Source organism: Neoarius graeffei, chromosome 3 (genome assembly GCF_027579695.1).
Source record: "Neoarius graeffei isolate fNeoGra1 chromosome 3, fNeoGra1.pri, whole genome shotgun sequence".
Lineage (NCBI taxonomy): Eukaryota > Metazoa > Chordata > Actinopteri > Siluriformes > Ariidae > Neoarius > Neoarius graeffei.
In genome coordinates this window covers 22,755,347-22,779,785 of record NC_083571.1, presented here as the reverse complement: position 1 = coordinate 22,779,785, position 24,439 = coordinate 22,755,347, and the positions used below count along the sequence as shown (strand labels likewise).

At 42.8% G+C, this 24,439-nt stretch overlaps 1 protein-coding gene across 1 annotated transcript in view; it reads right to left on the bottom strand.

Moving 5' to 3' along the window:
* The window catches only part of ugdh (UDP-glucose 6-dehydrogenase), a 41,253-nt gene extending 17,662 nt beyond the window's left edge, over positions 1 to 23,591 (bottom strand). The window contains exons 1-7 of the mRNA XM_060916512.1: positions 23,397 to 23,591; positions 15,421 to 15,582; positions 14,950 to 15,051; positions 14,638 to 14,838; positions 10,191 to 10,388; positions 9,138 to 9,285; positions 7,252 to 7,346 (exon numbers count right to left, since the gene is read on the bottom strand). Coding sequence (XP_060772495.1) covers positions 7,252 to 7,346; positions 9,138 to 9,285; positions 10,191 to 10,388; positions 14,638 to 14,838; positions 14,950 to 15,051; positions 15,421 to 15,582 — 906 coding nt within the window. The 5' untranslated portion in view covers positions 23,397 to 23,591. The remainder of the gene's footprint in view (positions 1 to 7,251; positions 7,347 to 9,137; positions 9,286 to 10,190; positions 10,389 to 14,637; positions 14,839 to 14,949; positions 15,052 to 15,420; positions 15,583 to 23,396) is intronic.
* Between the last annotated feature and the right edge of the window lie 848 nt (positions 23,592 to 24,439).

Genomic DNA, 24,439 nt, shown 5'->3' with positions numbered 1-24,439 from the left:
GGGTAAAAGTGGACGGGGACCTTAAGTTTGATAGCCAGATTAAAGCAGTAGTGAAAGGAAGCTATTTTCAGTTGCGGCAGTTGGCAAAAATAAAACCTTTTTTACCCAGACAGCACTTTAAAACAGTAATTCATGCCTTTGTGACCACTCGGCTAGATTACTGCAATGCACTTTATATGGGGGTCGGTGGGTCCTCCATTGCACATCTTCAACTAGTACAAAATGCAGCCGCACGTCTTTTAACTGGCACAAGGAAATTTGAGCACGTTTTACCGAGTTTAGCTTTGCTCCACTGGCTACCCGTCCATTTTAGAATTCATTTTCAAATTCTTTTATTTGTTTTTAAATCTTTAAATGGTCTTGCTCCATCGTACCTCTCTGGGCTGCTATACCCCTATTGAGGTTGTTCACCCACGTGACCAAGTCATGTGATGCATCGTTAGGCTGCCATTTTGGACGTCACGGCTCGAATCAGTTTGAATGCGAGGAAGGCGACAAACGAAAAACATAAAAGAAAAAGGAGCGAGATGCAGAAAACACCTTCACTATCCAGCGACGTAGGGCATTTACAGGGCGAGCAGAGGGAGAGGTATTTGCAAAAATGGAGGTTAGCAGGCTTAGAGAACGACGTTTACCTGCTTCCACCAGGATTGTTCACTAACGTACGGAAGTACACGAAGCCCTCGTCTTTACCTGACTTCGGCCCACACGATCTGTATACCTATGTCGTTAAAAACCCATCGCCATACACAGGTATTGATCTGAAAGCGTATAAGAGTTTGGATGCCTACAAATATTTTGTGTCAGGCTGGGTAACATGCCTACATCAGCGGGTCGGCCCTGGAGCCGGTGGTCGCCATCTTATTACAGCTAAGGTTTGTTCACATTTTCATTTACTTTCGGTCCTCAGGATAAACAAAATGTTATTAAATGTCATTGAAATAACTTCTTAGTCTGTTGAGACATGGCCCGTTATAAATTTGCTGTTACCAGGCAATGACCAAGAACTGTATTATTAGGGTCTGTGTCTGTGTTGTAGCAGTGTACTAGCAGCTAGCTGTTAGCACTAGCTAATGTCAACAACATAGTAGCGAATATGTTACTGTAGCAATGTTTACGTTCAGTCATTTGGATGACTGTTAAAACCTTTCAGTCTCAAGTTTTTCCTTTACTGGATTTACTAATTTACTGTAATTATGATCCGGCAGCTATTTACACCGGATCCAGTGTAAATAGCTGCCGGAGCGCGCTCCGGAACCTCGGCCGGAGCACTCCGGGAGCAAGCCGGAGTGCGCTGCTTAATTTGAGGGGGAGCAAGCCGGAGTGCGCTCCGGCAGCTATTTACACTGGATCCGGTGTAAATCAGGGCTTTGAACCAGAATTTTTTTCCTATTGGTTCGTTCCGAACAGAAACTGAATTTTAACGTTTCCGGTTTTGGGTTCCACCATTAAATAGACGTTCCCGAACCGGTTAGAACAAAAAAATTTCGTTCCCGGAACGGTTAATTACGTTCCCTGTCAGCTGTTTAGCAAATGGCTATAAAATTATGTCTCTGTCTCATCCAGCTTAAGCCAAATGTAGGCTAATTCTATTACAACCTTCATTAAATAAGACAAGAAATAATTCAAAACAATTATTATTTCAAATGTTGGCGATTTGGATTCTCAGTATGTCTTCCCATCTACACAAACAGAAAAAGTGCCAAAAATGAAAGATAATTCGTTTAGTGTGTTACCAAAGGCTAGTCAGGCCCTATAGAGGGCTACCGCATGACGTCACCGCGCCGCGAGATTTTGTTAGGCGCCATATTGGAAGACCAAGTACACATCTATGCAAGTACATACATACATAAAACAAACTACACCTGAAATGTAGCCAGGGCCGGTTCTGCCCTAATCTGGACCCGGGTGCAACATCGCGCAACCCCCCCCCCCAAAAAAAAAAAATACCAGTCTAAATCAGGACAACCATCACATAACTATAAACATTTTATATCAACTATTTTAACTAAATGGGCTATAATAAATAAGCCTGCAGGCAGCCACGGCGGGCTGCCTCAGAAAAGTAACCATTTGTCCTACCTTAAAACTCGTTTTGCATTTTCTGCCTCCTTTTTTGTATTTTCGACCCTCCGTTTACTTTCTTTCCTTTTCTGAAAACCCGATTTGTGTCCAGACATTTTGTTCTGCTACCAACGAACTAACTCGTCAGGTCTCGTCTCTTGAGCCCGCGATGATTCCCGTGGGAAGGGCAACAACTGATACATTTTTACAAACAGGGAGGTTGCAACGTTCAGGCTCTTCTTTGCTCAGACACTCAGTAATGGAGACGTGATGGCAGTCCACCTTCCCGCTCTCTCCATTCAATCAGCGAACGTCACACAGGAAGTGAACCCCAGCGGGTCATAGAAACTTGCGCAGGAGAAGAATGACTATTTATAGGCTACAGAAACTTTGAGGAACGAAATAAAAACCGGTATTAACCGGTTACCATTATTTTTAATAAGCGTTTCTGTTCCGGAACATAAAAAATAAAGTTTCTGGTTTCGTTTCTGTTCCATGTGAAATAGAAAAAGTTCCCGGTTTTCGTTTTCGTTCCTTGAACCGGTTCAAAGCCCTGGTGTAAATAGCTGCTGGATCATAATTACAGTAAACTAGTAAATCCAGTAAAGGAAAAACTTGAGACTGAAAGGTTTTAACAGTCATCCAAATGACTGAACGTAAACATTGCTACAGTAACATACTAGCTACTATGTTGTTGACATTAGCTAGCTTGACCTTCAAAATGGCGGACACCGGGGCGTCACGTGACCCTGTGACGTCAGGTGAAATACCTCAATACACCCAGCTGAGCTCTCAGGTCAGCTGATCAGCTGCTCCTGAGAGTTCCCAAGACGAGGCTGAAGCTCAGAGGGGACCGGGCTTTTTCGGTTGCAGCTCCAAAATTATGGAATGCATTGCCGCTGCACATTAGACAGGCCTCCTCACTGTCTAATTTTAAAACTCTTCTTAAAACGCACCTCTTTTCTTTGGCTTTTAACACCATGTACGTTGTTGATTTTATGTACACAGATATTTTATTTGGAGTGGACAGCCTATTTAATTATTTATTTTTATTATGTTCTATGGTGTTATTTTATTGTATAGTTTTATTGTGTTTATTTATTGTACAGCACTTTGGAAACCTTTGTGTTTATTTAAACTGTGCTTTATAAATAAAATTGGATTGGATTGGATGTAATCTCTCCAGCGTGTTTCTGGGTCTGCCCCGGGGTCTCCTCCCGGTGGGGCATGCCCAGAAAACCTCCCTTGGGAGGCGTCCAGGGGGCATCCTAACAAGATGCCCGAACCACCTCAACTGACTCCTTTCATAAAGATGTTTTCCAGTAAAATGCAAAACTCACTGGTAAATATATACAGTACATTCATGAGCAAAAACTGCATTTATAAACACTTTTACATCACTCACACATTTCTCAGAATATAACAAACTCTCTCACTCCAGTGTGCAGCGTGCATGCTTGCTTACTCACTCACACACACCTGGACCTTAACATGTCTTCTTTTCTACTCTCTGAACCATCAAAAGCACATAAAACACACATTTTACGGTATGTCAACATTCAGAATGCAACAAAACAAGTTGATTCTGTACATAAGTGCAATTTATCACGACTTACGCCGACCAGTTACTCGTTACATCGCTCGATCGCGCTACGTCACTTCCTGATTTCCCAAACTACGGCGGAGGGGCATAGGACATGTGTGCGTTAATCACACATCAAAAAAATTAGTGGCGGGAATGTGCATTAACGTGTTATTATTGCATTAACTTCGACAGCCCTAAAATAAAAACAATGTGATGATTTGCAAATCATGGAAACCCTATATTTCTTTAAAAATAGTACAAAGACAACATATCAAATGTTGAAACTGAGAAAATATATTGTTTTTTGAAAAATATATGCTCATTTTGAATTTGATACTAGTAACACATTTTAAAAAAACTAGAGACAGGGGCATGTTTACCACTGTGTTGCATCACCTCCACTTTTAACAACACTCTGTAAATGTTTGGGAACTGAGGAGACCAATTGCTGTAGTTTTGAAAGAGAAATGTGGTCCTATTCTTGCCTGATGTACAATTTCAGTTGCTCAACAGTTCGGGGTCTCCTTTGTCATATTTTTTGTTTCGTAATACACCAAATGTTTTACATGGGAGACAGATCTGGACTGCAGGCAGGCCAGTTTAGCACCTGGACTCTTTTACTACAGAGCCCTGCAGTTTTAATATGTGCAGAAAGCGGTTTGGCATTGTCTTGCTGAAAGAAGGAAGGCCTACCCTGAAAAAGATTTTGTCTGAATGGCAGCACGTTGCTCTGAAACGTGTTTATATCATTCAGTATTAATGATGCCTTCCCAGATGTACAAGTTACCCATGTCATGAGCAAGAATGCTCCCTCATACCATCACAGACACTGGCTTTTGAACTGTGCACTGATAACAAGCCGGATGGTCCCTCTCCTCTTTAGCCTGGAGGATGTGGTGTCCATGATTTCTAAAAAAGAATTTCTACTTTTGATTCGTCAGACCTCGGGACAATTTTCCACTTCGCCTCAGTCCATCGTAAAAGAGCTCGGACCCAGAGAAAGTGTCTGTGTTTCTGGATATTTTTTATATCTGGTTTTAACTTGCATTTCTGGATGCAGTAATGAACTCTTTTCACAGACGATGGTTTTCTGAAGTGTTCCTGAGCCCATACAGTGATTTCCACTACAGACACGTGTCTGCTTTTAATGCAGTCCCAACTGAGGGCCTGAAGATCACAGGCATCCACAGTGTCAGTTTTCAGCCTTGTCTCTTGCATACAGAGATTTCTCCAGATTCTCCGAATCTTTTAATGATATGATGGACCATAGGTGATCTGATCCCCACATTCTTTGCAAGTTTACATTGAGGAACGTTATTCTTAAATTGTTGCACTGTTTGCCCACGCAGTCGTTCACAGAGCGGTGAACCCCTCCCCATCTTTACTTCTGAGAGACTCCGCCTCTCTGGGATGCTCTTTTTATACCCAATCCTGTTACTGATCTGCTGCCAATTAACCTAATTAGTTTTTTTTAGCATTACACAAATTTTTCAGTCTTTTGTTGTCCCTGTTACAACTTTTTTGAAACGTGTTGCTGGGATCAAATTCAAAATAAGCATATATTTTTCAAAAATAACAAAATTTCTCAGTTTCAACATTTGATGTTGTCTTTGTACTATTTTCTATGAAATATAGAGTTTACATGATTTGCAAATTAGGGTGGCACAGTGGTGTAGTGGTTAGCGCTGTCGCCTCACAGCAAGAAGGTCCGGGTTCGAGCCCCGTGGCCGGCGAGGGCCTTTCTGTGCGGAGTTTGCATGTTCTCCCCATGTCCGCGTGGGTTTCCTCCGGGTGCTCCGGTTTCCCCCACAGTCCAAAGACATGCAGGTTAGGTTAACTGGTGACTCTAAATTGACCGTAGGTGTGAATGTGAATGGTTGTCTGTGTCTATGTGTCAGCCCTGTGATGACCTGGCGACTTGTCCAGGGTGTACCCCGCCTTTCGCCTGTAGTCAGCTGGGATAGGCTCCAGCTTGCCTGCCAGCAATAAGTATCATACCTAAAATTTTATCAGAAATATAGATATGATACTATGATTCTCCCCAACATGCTACATCAGATAAGCTAACCCCATTTATAAAAGATACACTTATATATGACATGTATTTGATTGATATATATATATATATATATATATATATATATATACACACACACACACACACACCATGGCATTGATTCGTGCAATATACATTATAAATAATATAATGAATCATTGAACAGGTAAAATAATTTTCGACCTACCTTTGTATTTTTTGGTGTATATGTGAAGTTCGATAGTCCTTGCCCCTCTACTAGCGGAGTTTATCATGTCAGAACACAATGAGCAAAGTACTTTTCCTGGGACGTCTATTTTCCGTATGTGATCATCGAGCTTCGTTGTGACGGTCTGCTTGTCGATCTCGACATTCAGTGTTCTTTCTAACCAAGCCCTTCGAAAACAGTTCTTTATTCCTGCACCTTTATCAATCTCCCTCGCTCAATCCTCTTCTTTCTTATCTAGGACTTTTGCCATTGTCAATATGCTAAAATATCCTGCCTGAATACATGGGTCTTTCCGATGTTACCAATGCGTATCGTCAAACAGTGTGTACGGTCGGCGAACGGCGATTGCAAGCCACGTGTGGAGAGCATACACTGCACGCGATGGGATTTCCCGAAAATTCTACCGCAAATAAGTCGAACATTGTCGCAAAAGTGAATGTTAATTATGACAGGTTGAAAGACTCGAGTGTGTTAACCCAGAGCCCACCAAGAATCAAGACGTTTTAAGGTGACCACAGATCGTTAACCATACCCCCCGAAAACTTCTCAACGGATTTACATCGATCTCAAAAACGATAATTTTGGTCTGAAAAAGTCGGAAATCCGCCAATCGGCGGAAAATTCTCATCCCTGTTTACACCCACAAAAAAAAAAAATGCCATAAACCCCTATTTGTCCAGTTATGTGGGTCCCTGAACCCAGAAGGAAAAATCCTAGTGCCATCCCATCCCTGTTAATAGAAGCTTTTCGGGGGAAAATAAAAAACCTTTCACAAATCACAATAAGAATATTTATCACTTGTGAAAGAGCATTTCCTCCTTTCCCATTCTGCCCACAAGAAAATCAGTCACAGGGTGGTTTGATGTGTTAAAAACAGTACTTTACATAAAACAGAAAGCTCCAAAGTGTTTTCTTTCCCCTAACGTCAGCAATTTGCCAATGAGTACTATTTTTACTTCCTAATGAACAACACGTTGTACTTTTTATCCATTCATATTCATCTTTGTCCACAAAACAAGTAATAAATAGCAGCTATAAATAATTGTTCATTCACCAGTGTCCCTTTTTTTTTTTTACACGTATTATTTTCAGCAGATTGCTTAGTTTAGGGTAAATGGATGTATAAACAGTTAATTTACGATCTGTGACCTGTACAAGCTTAACACACGCAGCAAGTGAGAATAGAAGAAATCCTTAATATACAAATCAGGTTCGTTTGCGTGTGTGTGTTGTCTCTCTCTTGTAAAGCATCTTGGATGTAAGAAAGGCATTAAGCAAACGCTAATGAATGATAATCAACAGAAATTTCTGAGCACTTCAGGTGTCGATGTTCTGTACCTGCTGCCAGTAAGAGGCCACTTCAGGCAAATTTAGTGCCTCACACAGATACACTAAATTCAGCACATCCTTCTGGAAACAGCTTCCTCCAAAGCCTGGTACACACACACACACACACACACACTTCAATTTGACTTAATTATGTTCTGCCCAGTTTATTCAGCATCTCTTAGTTTTCATATTACAACCCCGATTCCAAAAAAGTTGGGACAAAGTATAAATTGTAAATAAAAACGGAATGCAATAATTTACAAATCTCAAAAACTGATATTGTATTCACAATAGAACATAGACAACATATCAAATGTCGAAAGTGAGACATTTTGAAATTTCATGCCAAATATTGGCTCATTTGAAATTTCATGACAGCAACACATCTCAAAAAAGTTGGGACACGGGCAATAAGAGGCTGGAAAAGTTAAAGCTACAAAAAAGGAACAGCTGGAGGACCAAATTGCAACTCATTAGGTCAATTGGCAATAGGTCATTAACATGACTGGGTATAAAAAGAGCATCTTGGAGTGGCAGCGGCTCTCAGAAGTAAAGATGGGAAGAGGATCACCAATCCCCCTAATTCTGCGCCGACAAATAGTGGAGCAATATCAGAAAGGAGTTCGACAGTGTAAAATTGCAAAGAGTTTGAACATATCATCATCTACAGTGCATAATATCATCAAAAGATTCAGAGAATCTGGAAGAATCTCTGTGCGTAAGGGTCAAGGCCAGAAAACCATACTGGGTGCCCGTGATCTTCAGGCCCTTAGACGGCACTGCATCACATACAGGCATGCTTCTGTATTGGAAATCACAAAATGGGCTCAGGAATATTTCCAGAGAACATTATCTGTGAACACAATTCACCGTGCCATCCGCCGTTGCCAGCTAAAACTCTGTAGTTCAAAGAAGAAGCCGTATCTAAACATGATCCAGAAGCGCAGACGTCTTTTCTGGGCCAAGGCTCATTTAAAATGGACTGTGGAAAAGTGGAAAACTGTTCTGTGGTCAGACGAATCAAAATTTGAAGTTCTTTATGGAAATCAGGGACGCCGTGTCATTCGGACTAAAGAGGAGAAGGACGACCCAAGTTGTTATCAGCGCTCAGTTCAGAAGCCTGCATCTCTGATGGTATGGGGTTGCATTAGTGCGTGTGGCATGGGCAGCTTACACATCTGGAAAGACTCCATCAATGCTGAAAGGTATATCCAGGTTCTAGAGCAACATATGCTCCCATCCAGATGACGTCTCTTTCAGGGAAGTCCTTGCATTTTCCAACATGACAATGCCAAACCACACACTGCATCAATTACAGCATCATGGCTGCGTAGAAGAAGGGTCCGGGTACTGAACTGGCCAGCCTGCAGTCCAGATCTTTCACCCATAGAAAACATTTGGCGCATCATAAAACAGAAGATACGACAAAAAAGACCCAAGACAGTTGAGCAACTAGAATCCTACATTAGACAAGAATGGGTTAACATTCCTATCCCTAAACTTGAGCAACTTGTCTCCTCAGTCCCCAGACGTTTACAGACTGTTGTAAAGAGAAAAGGGGATGTCTCTCAGTGGTAAACATGGCCTTGTCCCAACTTTTTTGAGATGTGTTGTTGTCATGAAATTTAAAAATCACCTAATTTTTCTCTTTAAATGATACATTTTCTCAGTTTAAACATTTGATATGTCATCTATGTTCTATTCTGAATAAAATATGGAATTTTGAAACTTCCACATCATTGCATTCCGTTTTTATTTACAATTTGTACTTTGTCCCAACTTTTTTGGAATCGTGGTTGTACATCAACGTCTTTGTAAAGAAATAAAAAGCACACTTTTTTATATGGGACTCAGCCAAATGTTCCCACAACGTCAAAACTCTCTCACACACTCACCCACGCTGGCCTTGAGGAACTTGTTGCCGATACGCTGGTCCATGCCGATGGCTCTGGCCACCTCTTCCACGTCAGCACCGGTGGACTCACACAGAGCCGAGATGGAGTTTATACTGCTGATACGCTGAGCCAGGAATGCGTTTGCTGCCTAATATGCGTACACATGCACAAACACATAGCGTACATGTTGAAAAATGTTATTATTGCTATTATGTGTAAGTAATTTGCTGTACACTGTGCTAACGTACAGGGTCATTGCTCAGGTCAGCTGAGACTGTCATATGACTTCAGCACTAACACACTACACACACACAAGCCAACTGTATAAACAAGTAATTAAATAAAAAGATGATCAACATCTGCACGCAACAGCAGAAGTCTTCGATATCCATCATTATCTGTTCTACACACACTATACTCTAGGGTGCATCAGTTGCCCCCCAAAAATGAAAAGTTTCTCCGATCATGATGCATTTTTGTTTTTATGTTCCTTTCGGTAAGAAAACGCACTGGGTGAAATATTTTGACAAAATTCAAAAGTTTAATGGTGGCACCAGGAGCTCAAAGTTATGGAAAAAGCTGCTATTTTATGACTTTTATGACAAAATTTCCATCACTTTTCATGAAACATTATGGCACCTTATAGAGTATACCAAATATCTTAGATCCACATTTTTAGTACATATTCTAAATATATTATCAAGCACAGTTTGAGTTTTAGCTGTTCATTGAATCATTGTTCAACTACTTTTAAACAATACAAATGTATTATGAATCACATTAATGCTTCTCAATCCCTTGCAAAGGTTCTTAACATGATCTCTGGCTCACAAGAAATCAATAAATGGAGTCCAACATTGTGATTCAAACCTTACGCGAAAACATAAAATAAGCGTTTTTTGGCAAAAAATGAACCTCATGGTGCCACCATTAGACTTTTGAATATGGTCAAAAAATTTACAGGATGTCTTTATTGGTGAAAAGGAACACCCAAACAAAAATGCATCAGATTTTATGAAAGTGAGGGCAACTGATGCACCCTACTATACTCACTAATTTGGACAGCTCAGATGACCACGTGTTGGTGGTGATGATGCGTGACTTAGGCACCCAGTGCTCATACACTTCACACAGTGCCCTGATTGCCTTTTGACCTTCAGGAGTTTCATCTCCACCAATCAAAACACGATCCGGCTCCTTGAGGTCCTTCACAGCTGTCCCTTCAGCAAGAAACTCTGGGTTGGAAAGCACCTGAGAGAGAGACAGGAAAAACGGCTGAAATCTGGTTCTGAAGAAAGTGCTCGGAAAGTGTAGCCTCAAGGATGTCTGGGAGCGAATGCCACAGTTTGAGCCTGAAAACGGGGGGCGTGGTCGAGCGTCGGCTGTGAACGGTGAGGAGTTAGGCTGAACCGGCAGGAAGCATTTGATGAGGTACACCTGTGTCAAATTACTGGCTGTCTATTAACGTGTCTTTCAGATAGCCAGGGGAGAGGAAGAGCTGTGTCGACCCGACGTGTGTGCAATGTGCTTACGTGGTAGCGAATGTCACTGAAAAGTGTAAATAAAATTAAAGTGCACCCTGTCTCCAGCTCCTCATTGCTCACTCTGATAAAGTTGTTACACCTTGGATCATCCATCCATCCATTATCTGTAGCCGCTTATCCTGTGCAGGGTCGCGGGCAAGCTGGAGCCTATCCCAGCTGACTATGGGCGAGAGGCGGGGTACACCCTGGACAAGTCGCCAGGTCATCACAGGGCCGACACATAGAGACAATTTAGAGTCACTGGTTAACCTAACCTGCATGTCTTTGGACTGTGGGGGAAACCGGAGCACCCGGAGGAAACCCATGCAGACACGGGGAGAACATGCAAGCTCCACACAGAAAAGCCCCTGTCGGCCGCTGGGCTTGAACCCAGAACCTTCTTGCTGTGAGGCGACAGTGCTAACCACTACACCACCGTGCCGCCCTGCACCTTGGATCAGAAGATCTAAATGATCTAGATTAGACATACAACCATGATGACATTTGAAATGGGGGTAGAAGTGGGACTGTTATTTTTTAAATCCGCCTCCTACAATTAGTTTTCGTTCGTACCACAATATTTAATAATAAACTCAGTGAAAACTAACCAAAATGAATCATTTACTAAAGATGAATGAATGAATGCAGTAACTACATCACGCATCAGGAACAACTCTGAATGTGGCCTTTCTTTTTTTCCGTGAGCTTCCCATCCTTTCCTGGCTGCTTGAAAATAAACCTGTTATGACTTTTCTGTCTGGGCCCATGGTGTCTCTGGGATGATCTCTGTCCTGGAACCAGAGGGAGAATCTCAAAAGCAATTCTAACTGCTATTAGTCGTCAGTCGGTGGAGATGCTTTTGAGACTTTTAGTGTTTAAGTGAGCTTGGGTAAACCAGATTAGCAGTTTCACAGACGTTACTGAACATAGATAAGTAGCCATCTCATAGCCAAAACAGTGGCCAAACTGTTGCTGGGGTTTTTATTGCTGTCTAGGCCACAAACACATTTACCTCAGTTTGTATTCATGCACTTAACTAGCCAACTACAGTGGTGCTTGAAAGATTGTGAACCCTTCAGGATTTTCTATATTTCTGCATAAATATGACCTAAAACATCATCAGATTTTCACACAAGTCCTAAAAGTAGATAAAGAGAACCCAGCTAAACAAATGAGACAAAAATATTATACTTGGTCATTTATTTATTGAGGAAAATGATCCAATATTACATATCTGTGAGTGCCAAAAGTATGTGAACATCTAGGATTAGCAGTTAATTTGAAGGTGAAATTAGAGTCCGGTGTTTTCAATCAATGGGATGACAATCAGGTGTGAGTGGGCACCCTGTTTTATTTAAAGAACAGGGATCTATCAAAGTCTGATCTTCACAACACGTTTGTGGAAGTGTATCATGGCACGAACAAAGGAGATTTCTGAGGACCTCAGAAAAAGCGTTGTTGATGCTCATCAGGCTAGAGAAGGTTACAAAACCATCTCTAAAGAGTTTGGACTCCACCACTCCACAGTCAGACAGATTGTGTACAAATGGAGGAAATTTAAGACCATTGTTCCCCTCCCCAGGAGTGGTCAACCAACAAAGATCACTCCAAGAGCAAGGCGTGTAATAGTCAGCGAGGTCACAAAGGACCCCAGGGGAACTTCTAAGCAACTGAAGGCCTCTCTCACATTGGCTAATGTTTACGTTCATGAGTCCACCATCAGGAGAACACTAAACAACAAATGGTGTGCATGGAAGGGTTGAAGGAGGAAGCCACTGCTCTCCAAAAAGAACATTGCTGCTCGTCTGCAGTTTGCTAAAGATCACGTGGACAAGCCAGAAGGCTATTGGAAAAATGTTTTGTGGACGGATGAGACCAAAATAGAACTTTTTGGTTTAAATTAGAAGCGTTATGTTTGGAGAAAGGAAAACACTGCATTCCAGCATAAGAACCTTATCCCATCTGTGAAGGTGGTAGTATCATGGTTTGGGCCTGTTTTGCCAGGATGGCTTGCCATCATTGATGGAACAATGAATTCTGAATTATACCAGCGAATTCTAAAGGAAAATGTCAGGACATCTGTCCATGAACTGAATCTCAGGAGAAGGAGGGTCATGCAGCAAGACAACGACCCTAAGCACACAAGTCGTTCTACCAAAGAATGGTTAAAGAAGAATAAAGTGAATGTTTTGGAATGGCCAAGTCAAAGTCCTGACCTTAATCCAATCAAAATGTTGTGGAAGGACCTGAAGTGAGCAGTTCATGTGAGGAAACCCATCAACATCCCAGAGTTGAAGCTGTTCTGTATGGAGGAATGGGCTAAAATTCCTCCAAGCCGGTGTGCAGGACTGATCAACAGTTACCGCAAACGTTTAGTTGCAGTTATTGCTGCACAAGGGGGTCACACCAGATACTGAAAGCAAAGGTTCACATACTTTTGCCACTCACAGATATGCAATATTGGATCATTTTCCTCAATAACTCAGTGACCAAGTATAATCTTTTTGTCTCATTTGTTTAACTGGGTTCTCTTTATCTACTTTTAGGACTTGTGTGAAAATCTGATGAAGTTTTAGGTCATATTTATGCAGAAATATAGAAAATTCTAAAGGGTTCACAAACTTTCAAGCACCACTGTAGCTCAGCACATGAAGCTTATACTTGCCCAGTGGGCTAGCGAATAAATGTAGGATTTGTCCATCCCTGTAGTCTTAGTAAAACGGTTTCAGTCTATGGTTCAATTCTTTTCCTTTTCTGAATTCCCCTCCCCCTGTTCTTTTCTCCATTTGCCAAGTCCCACCTACTTGTGAGGTCTTTGATCATAAGACAAATAAAAGCTACCCTACACCCCAAGGAGGTTAAAGTCTAAGTGCTTCCTCCTGGAGCGCACCCACCCATGCCACCCTGAGAGCATGGGCAATTCTGTTATGGCATCGCTGAGAATCAAAATTTCAATCTCCTGAAGCCTGGACAATTTTTGTTGTTGTTGTTGCACCGCTCGGGAACCACACCATCATGAAATTTCTCAGCACAAGAATCTATGGGGTGGGAGAGTTGAATGAATGTTTAAAGGTCGCAGAAAAGACAGCCTTGAGAGTCTGGTGGCTTATCTGTTCTTTCTTGTTTTTGGAACACATACTACGAGGCACATAAAGAAATTCCTTCAGACATACAAAAAGTTTCAGGCCCACTTTACACGGGGACGGTCTGAAACAAAAACGCAAAAGTCCGTTTTCGTTCTCACTTTTTTCCGCGTCTACACGACCGTTTTCAAGGAGGAAATCTGCGTCTATACGGTGACACATAAATGTGTGGAATTCAATTGGATGTGCATGTCAGGCGGCTAGGTGGTGCTGTGAAAGACCTCCGCTATGTCTGCACGCATGCGCAACGTCTTCCGTCTTGTCTGATCTGCACATCTGCGCCGCGAAAACTTTGACTACTCTGGCTATGGCTACTCGTGAGGTTAAGAAAAACTTCCTCCGACGAATCGGTGTATCCAAAAATTCATAAAGGTAATTGCATACCCGCCTCTGTTCATTAACGGTATATGTGCAGATTCGGTATAGATGTTCGAAGGACTCCTGGACGTTTATTAAAGCTGCCAGAGCAGCTTGAAGGTCCGTTGGATCGATGTAATCAGACATGCTCTTACTTTTTTACTTACTTTCTTACTTCCCGGGCTGGCATGTACAGTATACGACATATGTATGACGTAAACGTGTACCCGACGTGAGCAGATCCGAGCAGAGTTTCGCGTATTGGGTAGTTTAGACGGATATGCAACGGGGGCTGTTTTTAACTTATCCACTGTGGAAGGCGTTTTCAATTTTTTCCGTTTTTCAGCCTCGGAAACGCCGTCCCCGTGTAGACGAAAGGCACTTCCGATAAAACATTTAGTCGTTTTTACCCGACAGCGTCCTCGTGTAAACGGGCCCTCATCCTGTTCATCTAAAGTGCATACTTTCAACACACACCTGTAGGTTAAGGCTGGGTTTCGTGTTGGCATCAAAAATCCTGCGGATGCTCTCGGCGGCTCGCACTGGCACCGTGCTTTTCTCCGTCACAATCTTATAACCATCAGAGACCTCCACAATCCGCCGCGCGCATGCCTCGATGAACTTCAGATCAGCCGCTCGGCCCTTTCCCATCCCGTACGTCTTAGTGGGAGTGTTTACCTGAGAGCAGAGCAGAGCAGAGCAAGGCTTCGAGTCAACACATAACTGCATGTTGTTGTTTTATCGAACACACAAGCAGTTATGGGAAATCATTACACCTCTGAAACTCACCGAAATGAAGACCAAGTCTGCGTCCTTGATGGCCGCGTCGATGTCAGTGGAGAAAAAAAGGTTCTTGCCGCGGCACGACAACACAACTTCGTTCAGGCCAGGCTGCACATGGATGACGGAACAGAAAATTGTAATAAGGACCCAAAAACCGGGCAGTCTTTTTCACCAGCATGCCCTAAGAGAAGCTTTACAACAACAACTAGAACGTCAAGACACTATAATTAAACTACACTGCTGACTTTCCATGCCATATTGTTCTCTTAAGGATAGCGCAAATACTTTGAAGCATCTATGCTCGATTTGGATAGAATTGCCCAACCTCTTAAATGCCCATTAGCCCAGGGAAATATAAAAACATTTTAATATGTCATCACCGTAATATCAAAGTGTGATCAAAAGTTAACTGTCAAGATATGAAAGTTTAACATTGACAACTGCTGTTAATTTTATAAAAGAATGATGCCAAGTTACCTCATAAATGGGAAGAGTGTCCGAGTTCCAGGCTTTGATTCGGGTCTCATTCACATCAACCACTGTCACGGTAACCTCAGGACACATGCTGGCGATGACGCTGCACGTTGGCCCCCCAACATAACCAGCACCTATACAGCATATTTTCCTAATCTGAACCATCTGCAAGAGAATACAAGATATTAGATTGGTTTACATTTAGGATTGGTCTTAAATATACACAAATTAACCAGACGTTAGGGGAAAAAAGAAGTTCCCTTGACTAATGCCGCTTTTCCACTACCAACGCGGCTCAGTTGGGCTGAGCCGTGCCGTGCTGAGTGGGGCTGTTGGAGTTGCATTTCGACTACAACCGCGCTGAACCGTGCTGGCTGGAAGTGGGTGGACACATTGGGTGGAGTTAGCGAAAGTGGGTGGACGTCAGGTGATGTCGTTAGGCGGCGCAAACAGTGACATCAGTGATCTTTTAAGCGGTAGTCTCACGACCCGGAGAGTAAACAATAAACATGGAGGACATGGAGTCGTTAGTGTTGCTGGTCTTGGTGCTGTGGCTTGTTGTCGCCGACAACGCCAACAGATACTGGCAAGAGCGTATAGATGAGGCGAGGCGCATAAGGCTTCAGAAATTCTCGTAATTCTCCTTCTTCCGGGTTTACGGTGTTTACAGATCCCAGCGTGCTTGCGGGGCGTGTGTGGGCGTGTGAGGACACTCCTCCTCACCAATCAGTGCACAGGGGAGTGTCTCCTCACGCCCCTAGCCCCACTCAGCTCGGTTTGGCTCGCTTCAGCCCCACTCCAAAACCGTGCGAGTTTTGGGGGCTGAGCAGGGCTGAAGCGAGCTGAGTCGTGCTGTTCTTAGATAGTCGAAACGCGAGCCGTGTCGGGCTGAAGTGAGCTGAAGCGAGCTGAAGTGAGCTGAAAAAGGGTAGTGGAAAAGGGCCATAAATGTTGACACTTCTAACACAGCTCCTAAATTTGGTATAATCAGTAAATGAAGTACAAATCAAGAGCTTCAGTTGCCAGACGGACTGGTTTGAGTATTTCAGAAACTGCTGATCTCCTGGGGTTTTCACACATAACAGTCTCTAGAGTTTACACAGAAGGGTGCGAAAAACAAACACAGTGAGCGACAGTTCTGTGGATGGAAAAGCCTCATCCAGAATTACCGCCCTGTTTCTCTTCTCCCCTTTCTGTCAAAGATGCTTGAACGTGCTCTTACTAACCAACTCTCCTCTTTTCTCTCACGGAACAATCTCCTGGATCCTCACCAGTCCGGATTTCGAGCCAGACACTCAACCAGAGACTGCGCTACTCTCAGTCAGTGTGGCACTTCATGAAGCACGTGCCACCTCGCTCTCCTCTGTCTTGATTCTCCTCAACCTTTCTGCTGTATGAGACACGGTTGAACACTCCATCCTCCTGTCATCCTCATCAGTTCTAGGGATCTGCAGGACAACCCTAGACTGGTTCAAGTCCTACCTCTCTGGTCGCTCCTTCCAGGTTACCTGATCTGGTATTGTATCAGCACCACGCCCACTTATCACCAGTGTCCCCCAAGGTTCAGTCCTTGGTCTGCTTCTCTTCTCCCTCTACACCCAGTCTCCTGGCCCAATTATCTCTGCTCATGGGCTATCCTACCACTGCTATGCTGAGGACACCCAAATTTTTCTCTCTTTTCCTCCTTCTGACACACAGATCTCTATGCGCATCTCTGCTTGCCCGCGTGACATCCAGAGCTGGATGGACAACCATCACCTGAAGCTCAACCCAGGCAAAAGAAAGGTATTCTACATTCCTGCTCCATCCTCTCCACACCTGGACATTGTCATCTCCCTGGGGTCCGGATCACTGCAGCGATGTTCGCTGAAGAAGCTAGGGGTCGTGTTTGACGACAAACTCTCCTCCTCAGTGAACATCGCTGCAGTGACCTGGTAGAGTCCTCCTCTACAACATCCAAAGAATTTACCCTTTTCTTACCACCTACTCTACTCAGCTCCTGGTCCAAGCACTGACCTTCTCCCACTTGGATTACTGCAGCTCTCTCCTTGCTGGCCTTCCAGCTTCTGCCATCAGACCCCTGCAGTTCACCTGGTCTACAACCTCCCTTGTACTTCCCATGTCACCGTTCTACTTGCCAACCTGCACTGGCCACATATCGCAGCTCGCATCAAATTTAAGACACTGATGCTAGCTTACCAGGCTCTCAAGGGGTTAAGGCCAGCACACCTCCAAAGTCTGTTCCACCCCTACATGCCAACCAGATCCCTATGCTCCACTACTACTGGTCACCTGGCCCCTCCTCCTCTCCACTCCTGCCCAGTCCACTCAAGACTGCTGTCTGCCCTGGTTCCCTGTTGGTGGAATGACCTTCCCACTAAGGTCAGAACTGACGACCCTCTGATCACCTTCAAGCGCAAACTGAAGACTTCACCTCTTCAGGCTGCACCTCTCCCCTTCTTCCCTGCCCACTGTGTAACTGCGTTTCGGTCGAGATCAACCCAGGCTGTGTACTGTCTAGCCTGAGGTTAGCCGTTTTGAGTTCTATTTAGTTATACTTTATATGGTTGGTTTGTTTCCTTGGCTGTTTGAGTATTGGTACCTCAACAGAATATTACACTAGGTATTGCTGTCACTTGCTCAATTGGTACTGGAACTTTCTTGTCTAAAAGTTCAGCACTTCGTGTACCTGACTTTTGCACTCGTTGTGCATCGCTCTGGATAAGAGTGTCTGCTAAATGCCATGTCATGTAATGTATTACATGTAATTTTACATGTAATGTAAAAACGCACTGTTGATAAGAGAGGTCAGAAGAAAACGGCCAGATTGGTTCGAACTGCTAGGAAGGGTATAGCAACTCATCGTAACGCTTTGCAACCATGGTGAGCAGAAAAGCATGCCACTGAGGAATTTTTGCCTTTATAGTACACAAGAGCAGAAAAGTAAATGACTTGTAATCCCACAATCTGGTACAATTCAGAAGAGTATGGGTTCTTTTTTGAGCCTGGTTCCTTTCAAAGTTTCTTCCTCAGTGAGTTTTTATCTTGCTACTATCACCTCTGGTGATAGCAGAATATTATTTAAATCACTTGGGAATGGCATGGTGGTTAGTACTGTCGCCTCACAGCAAGAAGGTTCTGGGTTCAAACTTTGCACCCAACTGGTGTCCTTCTATGTGGAGTTTGCATATTCTCCCCATGCCTCTGTGGGTTTCCTCACCCCAAAGACCTGCAGATTAGGTCTGTGGGCCACTCTAATTTGCCCACAGATGTGAATGCGAATGTGGACAGATGTCCGTCTCACCATAACCACTTTTACACTTCCTGTTCAAGGCAGAATTCTTACACTTTTATTCCGCCTCACATTCTGGATAAAACGTCCAAATGAGGAACGGTGACTGTGCGTTGTTCCGCCTCTGAGCCTGAACGATTGGTAGTACCAGAGCCAGACTCGATGTCTCTGTAAAAGGGACAGCCGGCACGGTGGGATAGGGGTGTGACGTTTTTGACCTTGACATTCTTCTTTCTGAGACGAGCACAAATTCAAACATCTCCGTCTAAGGCGCCTTTCTGCCTCAAATCACGTTCTACTTCTTTTCACTTTCTCCTCCAAAGTAATTCTGATCACACAAGCATGTTGCTTGCACGAGTCTCTCCATCCACTCCTCTCTCTCGTTTTCGAGCACAGTTTTCTGTAGCACTTTTTCCCCTCAAAAGGCATCTCAGTTTGTGCTCAAAGGACACAAATGTGTTTTAGATACGCTGAGGTTGTTACTGTTACTTCTGTTAAACTTGAATTATTTAACGGAAGTGATTACATGTTGAGGCGGCACAGTGGTGTAGTGGTTAGCACTGTCGCCTCACAGCAAGAAGGTCCGGGTTCGAGCCCCGTGGCCAGCGAGGGCCTTTCTGTGCGGAGTTTGCATGTTGTCCGCGTGGGTTTCCTCCGGGTGCTCCGGTTTCCCCCACAGTCCAAAGACATGCAGGTTAGGTTAACTGGTGACTCTAAATTGACCGTAGGTGGGAATGTGAGTGTGAATGGTTGTCTGCGTGTCAGTCCTGTGATGACCTGGCGACTTGTCCAGGGTGTACCCCGCCTTTCGCCCGTAGTCAGCTGGGATAGGCTCCAGCTTGCCTGCGACCCTGTAGAACAGGATAAAGCGGCTAGAGATAATGAGATGAGATTACATGTTGACTATGATGCTCCGTAACTTTGCTTATTTGAGGAGCGGTATAAATGTGCACGGCTAACAAAAGCACCTCAACGCTCAGCTCACCTGCCATTTTTATTCATATTTCTGATGCGTAGCTACGTCACTCTAGGCGCTGACACGCCCTTGTGACACGTCACTCCTTTGGTTACAGAATGCTGGCTCGCAATGTAAAAACACACACTGGCACAGCTTCATGCTAGCTTTATTTAGTTCACTGTAAATCATTAAATCTGGAATACTGAGGTGCCTTCTTTACACAAATATTGTGTAATATTTTGTACAAAGGGCTTGTATCAGCCCTGTGATAGACTGAAGACCTGTTCAGGGTGTACCCCGCCTCTCACACACGGTCAGCTGGGATTGGCTCAAGCTTCCCCTGCGAGTCACAATGAATAAGCAATATAGATAATGATTTACATTCAATCACTACAGGTCCCACCCCTTTCCTACAGCTATACAGTGTGTACAGTAGCAATCAGTTCAATCTGGATTCATATGAAAATTTCCAGTTGCATTACAAGACATTGAAACTGATTTCATGATGATGAGTCCCTTGGGTTGAAGAGTTGAAAATGTAAGAAAACTGTTCACTTCAGTATTGACCAGTCACATGTTTCAACCAAAAAAGATGTTCCAACACTTTTTACACACGACGCGCTCTGAGGCCAAACAGGGTCTTCCTGAAGGAAAGCCCAGGAGCTACGAGGAGTTGTGAAGGTCTTGTTCTTGTTGAATACGTCTCTCTCAGCTCCTCTGGACACAAAGGAGGTACTGTAAACCCGGCTCACTGAACTGATCTTCTGTAACCGGTTCATGTTCAAGGGTTAGTCTGGCTCTCGCTAAGAAAACATTTACAGAAAAAAGGAATTGGTGTACCTTGACATTTAATGTGTCGTTCGATTTAGGACTGTAAGGTGAAAAGTTGAACAACATTCTTTTTTTTAAAAAAACAAACAAACCATTAAGTTCTGTACAAAAGTCTTAGGCACACTATATTTTTCGCAGATTTCGATTTTACGACTTGGACATTATCGAGTTCCAAACGTTCATTCATTCTCCAGCACAAAATTAAATGTTACAGAGGAAAAAATGTTTGCATCTGAGCAGCATATTCCATAAGAGCACATTTTTCAGATTAAAAAAAGAAAACATAATGAAGGCTGCTGGGTTTTGGGGGCAAAATGAAGAAGCGAGTGTGACTAAGTGTCCAAAAGAACTGTGGCTGGTTCTGGAAGATGCTCAGTAAAACCTACAGCTCATTTCTTTATCAAACTGCACTCACTGTACCGGAGACTAAAGCAAAGTATTTGGTCTCACACCAAATTCTGATAGGCGGCACGGTGGTGTAGTGGTTAGCGCTGTCGCCTCACAGCAAGAAGGTCCGGGTTCGAGCCCCGGGGCCGGCGAGGGCCTTTCTGTGCAGAGTTTGCATGTTCTCCCCGTGTCCGCGTGGATTTCCTCCGGGTGCTCTGGTTTCCCCCACAGTCCAAAGACATGCAGGTTAGGTTAACTGGTGACTCTAAATTGACTGTAGGTGTGAATGTGTGAATGGTTGTCTGTGTCTATGTGTCAGCCCTGTGATGACCTGGCGACTTGTCCAGGGTGTACCCCGCCTTTCGCCCGTAGTCAGCTGGGATAGGCTCCAGCTTGCCTACGACCCTGTAGAACAGGATAAAGCGGCTACAGATAATGAGATGAGACCAAATTCTGATTTTGTTTCATTTATTATGGTTTACTGATTACTGTTTATAGTATTTTTTGAACGTTGAAACATTTCATTACAACCCCAATTCCAAAAAAGTTGGGACAAAATACAAATTGTAAATAAAGATGGAATGCAATAATTTACAAATCTCAAAAACTGATATTGTATTCACAATAGAACATAGACAACATATCAAATGTCGAAAGTGAGACATTTTGAAATTTCATGCCAAATATTGGCTCATTTGAAATTTCATGACAGCAACACATCTCAAAAAAGTTGGGACAGGGCAATAAGAGGCTGGAAAAGTTAAAGGTACAAAAAAGGAACAGCTGGAGGACCAAATTGCAACTCATTAGGTCAATTGGCAATAGGTCATTAACATGACTGGGTATAAAAAGAGCATCTTGGAGTGGCAGCAGCTCTCAGAAGTAAAGATGGGAAGAGGATCACCAATCCCCCTAATTCTGCGCCGACAAATGGTGCAGCAATATCAGAAAGGAGTTCGACAGTGTAAAATTGCAAAGAGTTTGAACATATCATCATCTACAGTGCATAATATCATCAAAAGATTCAGAGAACCTGGAAGAATCTCTGAGTGTAAGGGTCAAGGCCGGAAAACCATACTGGGTGCCCGTGATCTTCAGGCCCTTAGACGGCACTGCATCACATACAGGCATGCTTCTGTATTGGAAATCACAAAATGGGCTCAGGAATATTTCCAGAGAACATTATCTGTGACCACAATTCACCGTGCCATCCGCCGTTGCCAGCTAAAACTCTATAGTTCAAAGAAGAAGCCGTATCTAAACATGATCCAGAAGCGCAGACGTCTTCTCTGGGCCAAGGCTCATTTAAAATGGACTGTGGCAAAGTGGAAAACTGTTCTGTGGTCAGACGAATCAAAATTTGAAGTTCTTTATGGAAATCAGGGACGCCGTGTCATTCGGACTAAAGAGGAGAAGGACGACCCAAGTTGTTATCAGCGCTCAGTTCAGAAGCCTGCATCTCTGATGGTATGGGGTTGCATTAGTGCGTGTGGCATGGGCAGCTTACACATCTGGAAAGACCCCATCAATGCTGAAAGGTATATCCAGGTTCTAGAGCAACATATGCTCCCATCCAGACGACGTCTCTTTCAGGGAAGACCTTGCATTTTCCAGCATGACAATGCCAAACCACATACTGCATCAATTACAGCATCATGGCTGCGTAGAAGAAGGGTCCGGGTACTGAACTGGCCAGCCTGCAGTCCAGATCTTTCACCCATAGAAAACATTTGGCGCATCATAAAACGGAAGATACGACAAAAAAAGACCTAAGACAGTTGAGCAACTAGAATCCTACATTAGACAAGAATGGGTTAACATTCCTATCCCTAAACTTGAGCAACTTGTCTCCTCAGTCCCCAGACGTTTACAGACTGTTGTAAAGAGAAAAGGGGATGTCTCACAGTGGTAAACATGGCCTTGTCCCAACTTTTTTGAGATGTGTTGTCATGAAATTTAAAATCACCTAACTTTTCTCTTTAAATGATACATTTTCTTAGTTTAAACATTTGATATGTCATCTATGTTCTATTCTGAATAAAATATGGAATTTTGAAACTTCCACATCATTGCATTCCGTTTTTATTTACAATTTGTACTTTGTCCCAACTTTTTTGGAATCGGGGTTGTACTTTTTGAGCTATTTTTGGTCCACAGCATGTCTCTACACGTACCTAAGGCTTATGCACAGTACTGTATATCAGTGCTAGTGTACTGTATGTTTAATCATTTTTAAGGATATTTAAATGGATGTAGGGGTAGAAATGGTTTTCATTTGCCACCCTGCATCCAACAACCCACTGAAATGAATGAAATGAAAGTGTGTAGTATTCTGCAGTGTATACAGTAGAACAGACTGAAACTGCTGCATTTGTCCATTTCATTTTATTAACCTACAGGTCTAAAAAAAAAAAAAAAAACTGAGCTTTGTTTAATCCAAGTGCAACCTGATAGTCCCAAAGAGCTATTTATTTTTATTTTTAAATAAAATAACCAATATATAAATCTTACCGTGCTTTAATATGAAGTTAAGGGAAGATATTTGCCTCTTGTTTGTTGTCACAAGTTAAAATGTCCGGAAAGTTTTCAGCTGCTGCTGTTTCACTGGACACTTTTTGATAAATGAGTGAATGAAAGTATTGTTGAGTGATTTTCTCTCTCTCTCTCTTTCTCACTCACACACCCACTTAGATGGAAGTAAGAAGGGGAAGAGGGGAAAAAAAAAACAAGTCGGGGCGGAAACACCCCACTTCCGGGTTGAAAACTAGATATAATAAGAGCCACGCGATGACAATTCACAGAAGGGTACAGTTTACACACAAACAACTGAAATAACTAGCTGTAATTAATAAATAAAATAATTTATCTTTCCACTTCCTAAATATATATAAAGATATAATAGATGCCTCCGGGGGGAAAAAAAGACTTTTGGTTTGAAATATGCTTCTCAATATGCCACGTGTAGAGAAAGTCAGGCAGATTTTGATGCAGCGTTCAAACACACACGAAATTTAAATTAAAAAAAAAAAGTATAATGAACGAACCTTAACGTGTGTAAGGAAAATATAATCCTTTTTTTAAATAAACCAATTCAAAACACTTATTTTAATATTTAGAATTTATGTATAAGAAATTCACAAAGTAAGATTTAAAAAAAAAAAAGATGACACTAACTACTATAATCTCATAACCATATGGTGGAATCTAAAAAGTATGAATTTATTTATACAAAACTAGATAGAACTCGACGCCGATGGGGATGCCTCTGCCTGGTAGACTATTTGGGGATGGACATTTGACCTTACAGTAATCTTGACCTGTGACCTTTTAACCTCAGAATCTACTCAGTTCATGTTCGTCCCCAAATGCACAAATGGTGAAAGTTTGGTGAAATTCCTTTCATTAGCCTTGGAGATATTGTGTTCACAAGGTTCTCAGACTGACATTTGACCTCACAGTGACCTTGACCCTAGACCTTTTGTTCTCAAAATCTAATCAGTGTATCTTTGTCCCAAAGTGCACAAATGGTGAAAGTTTGGTGAAATTCCTTTCAT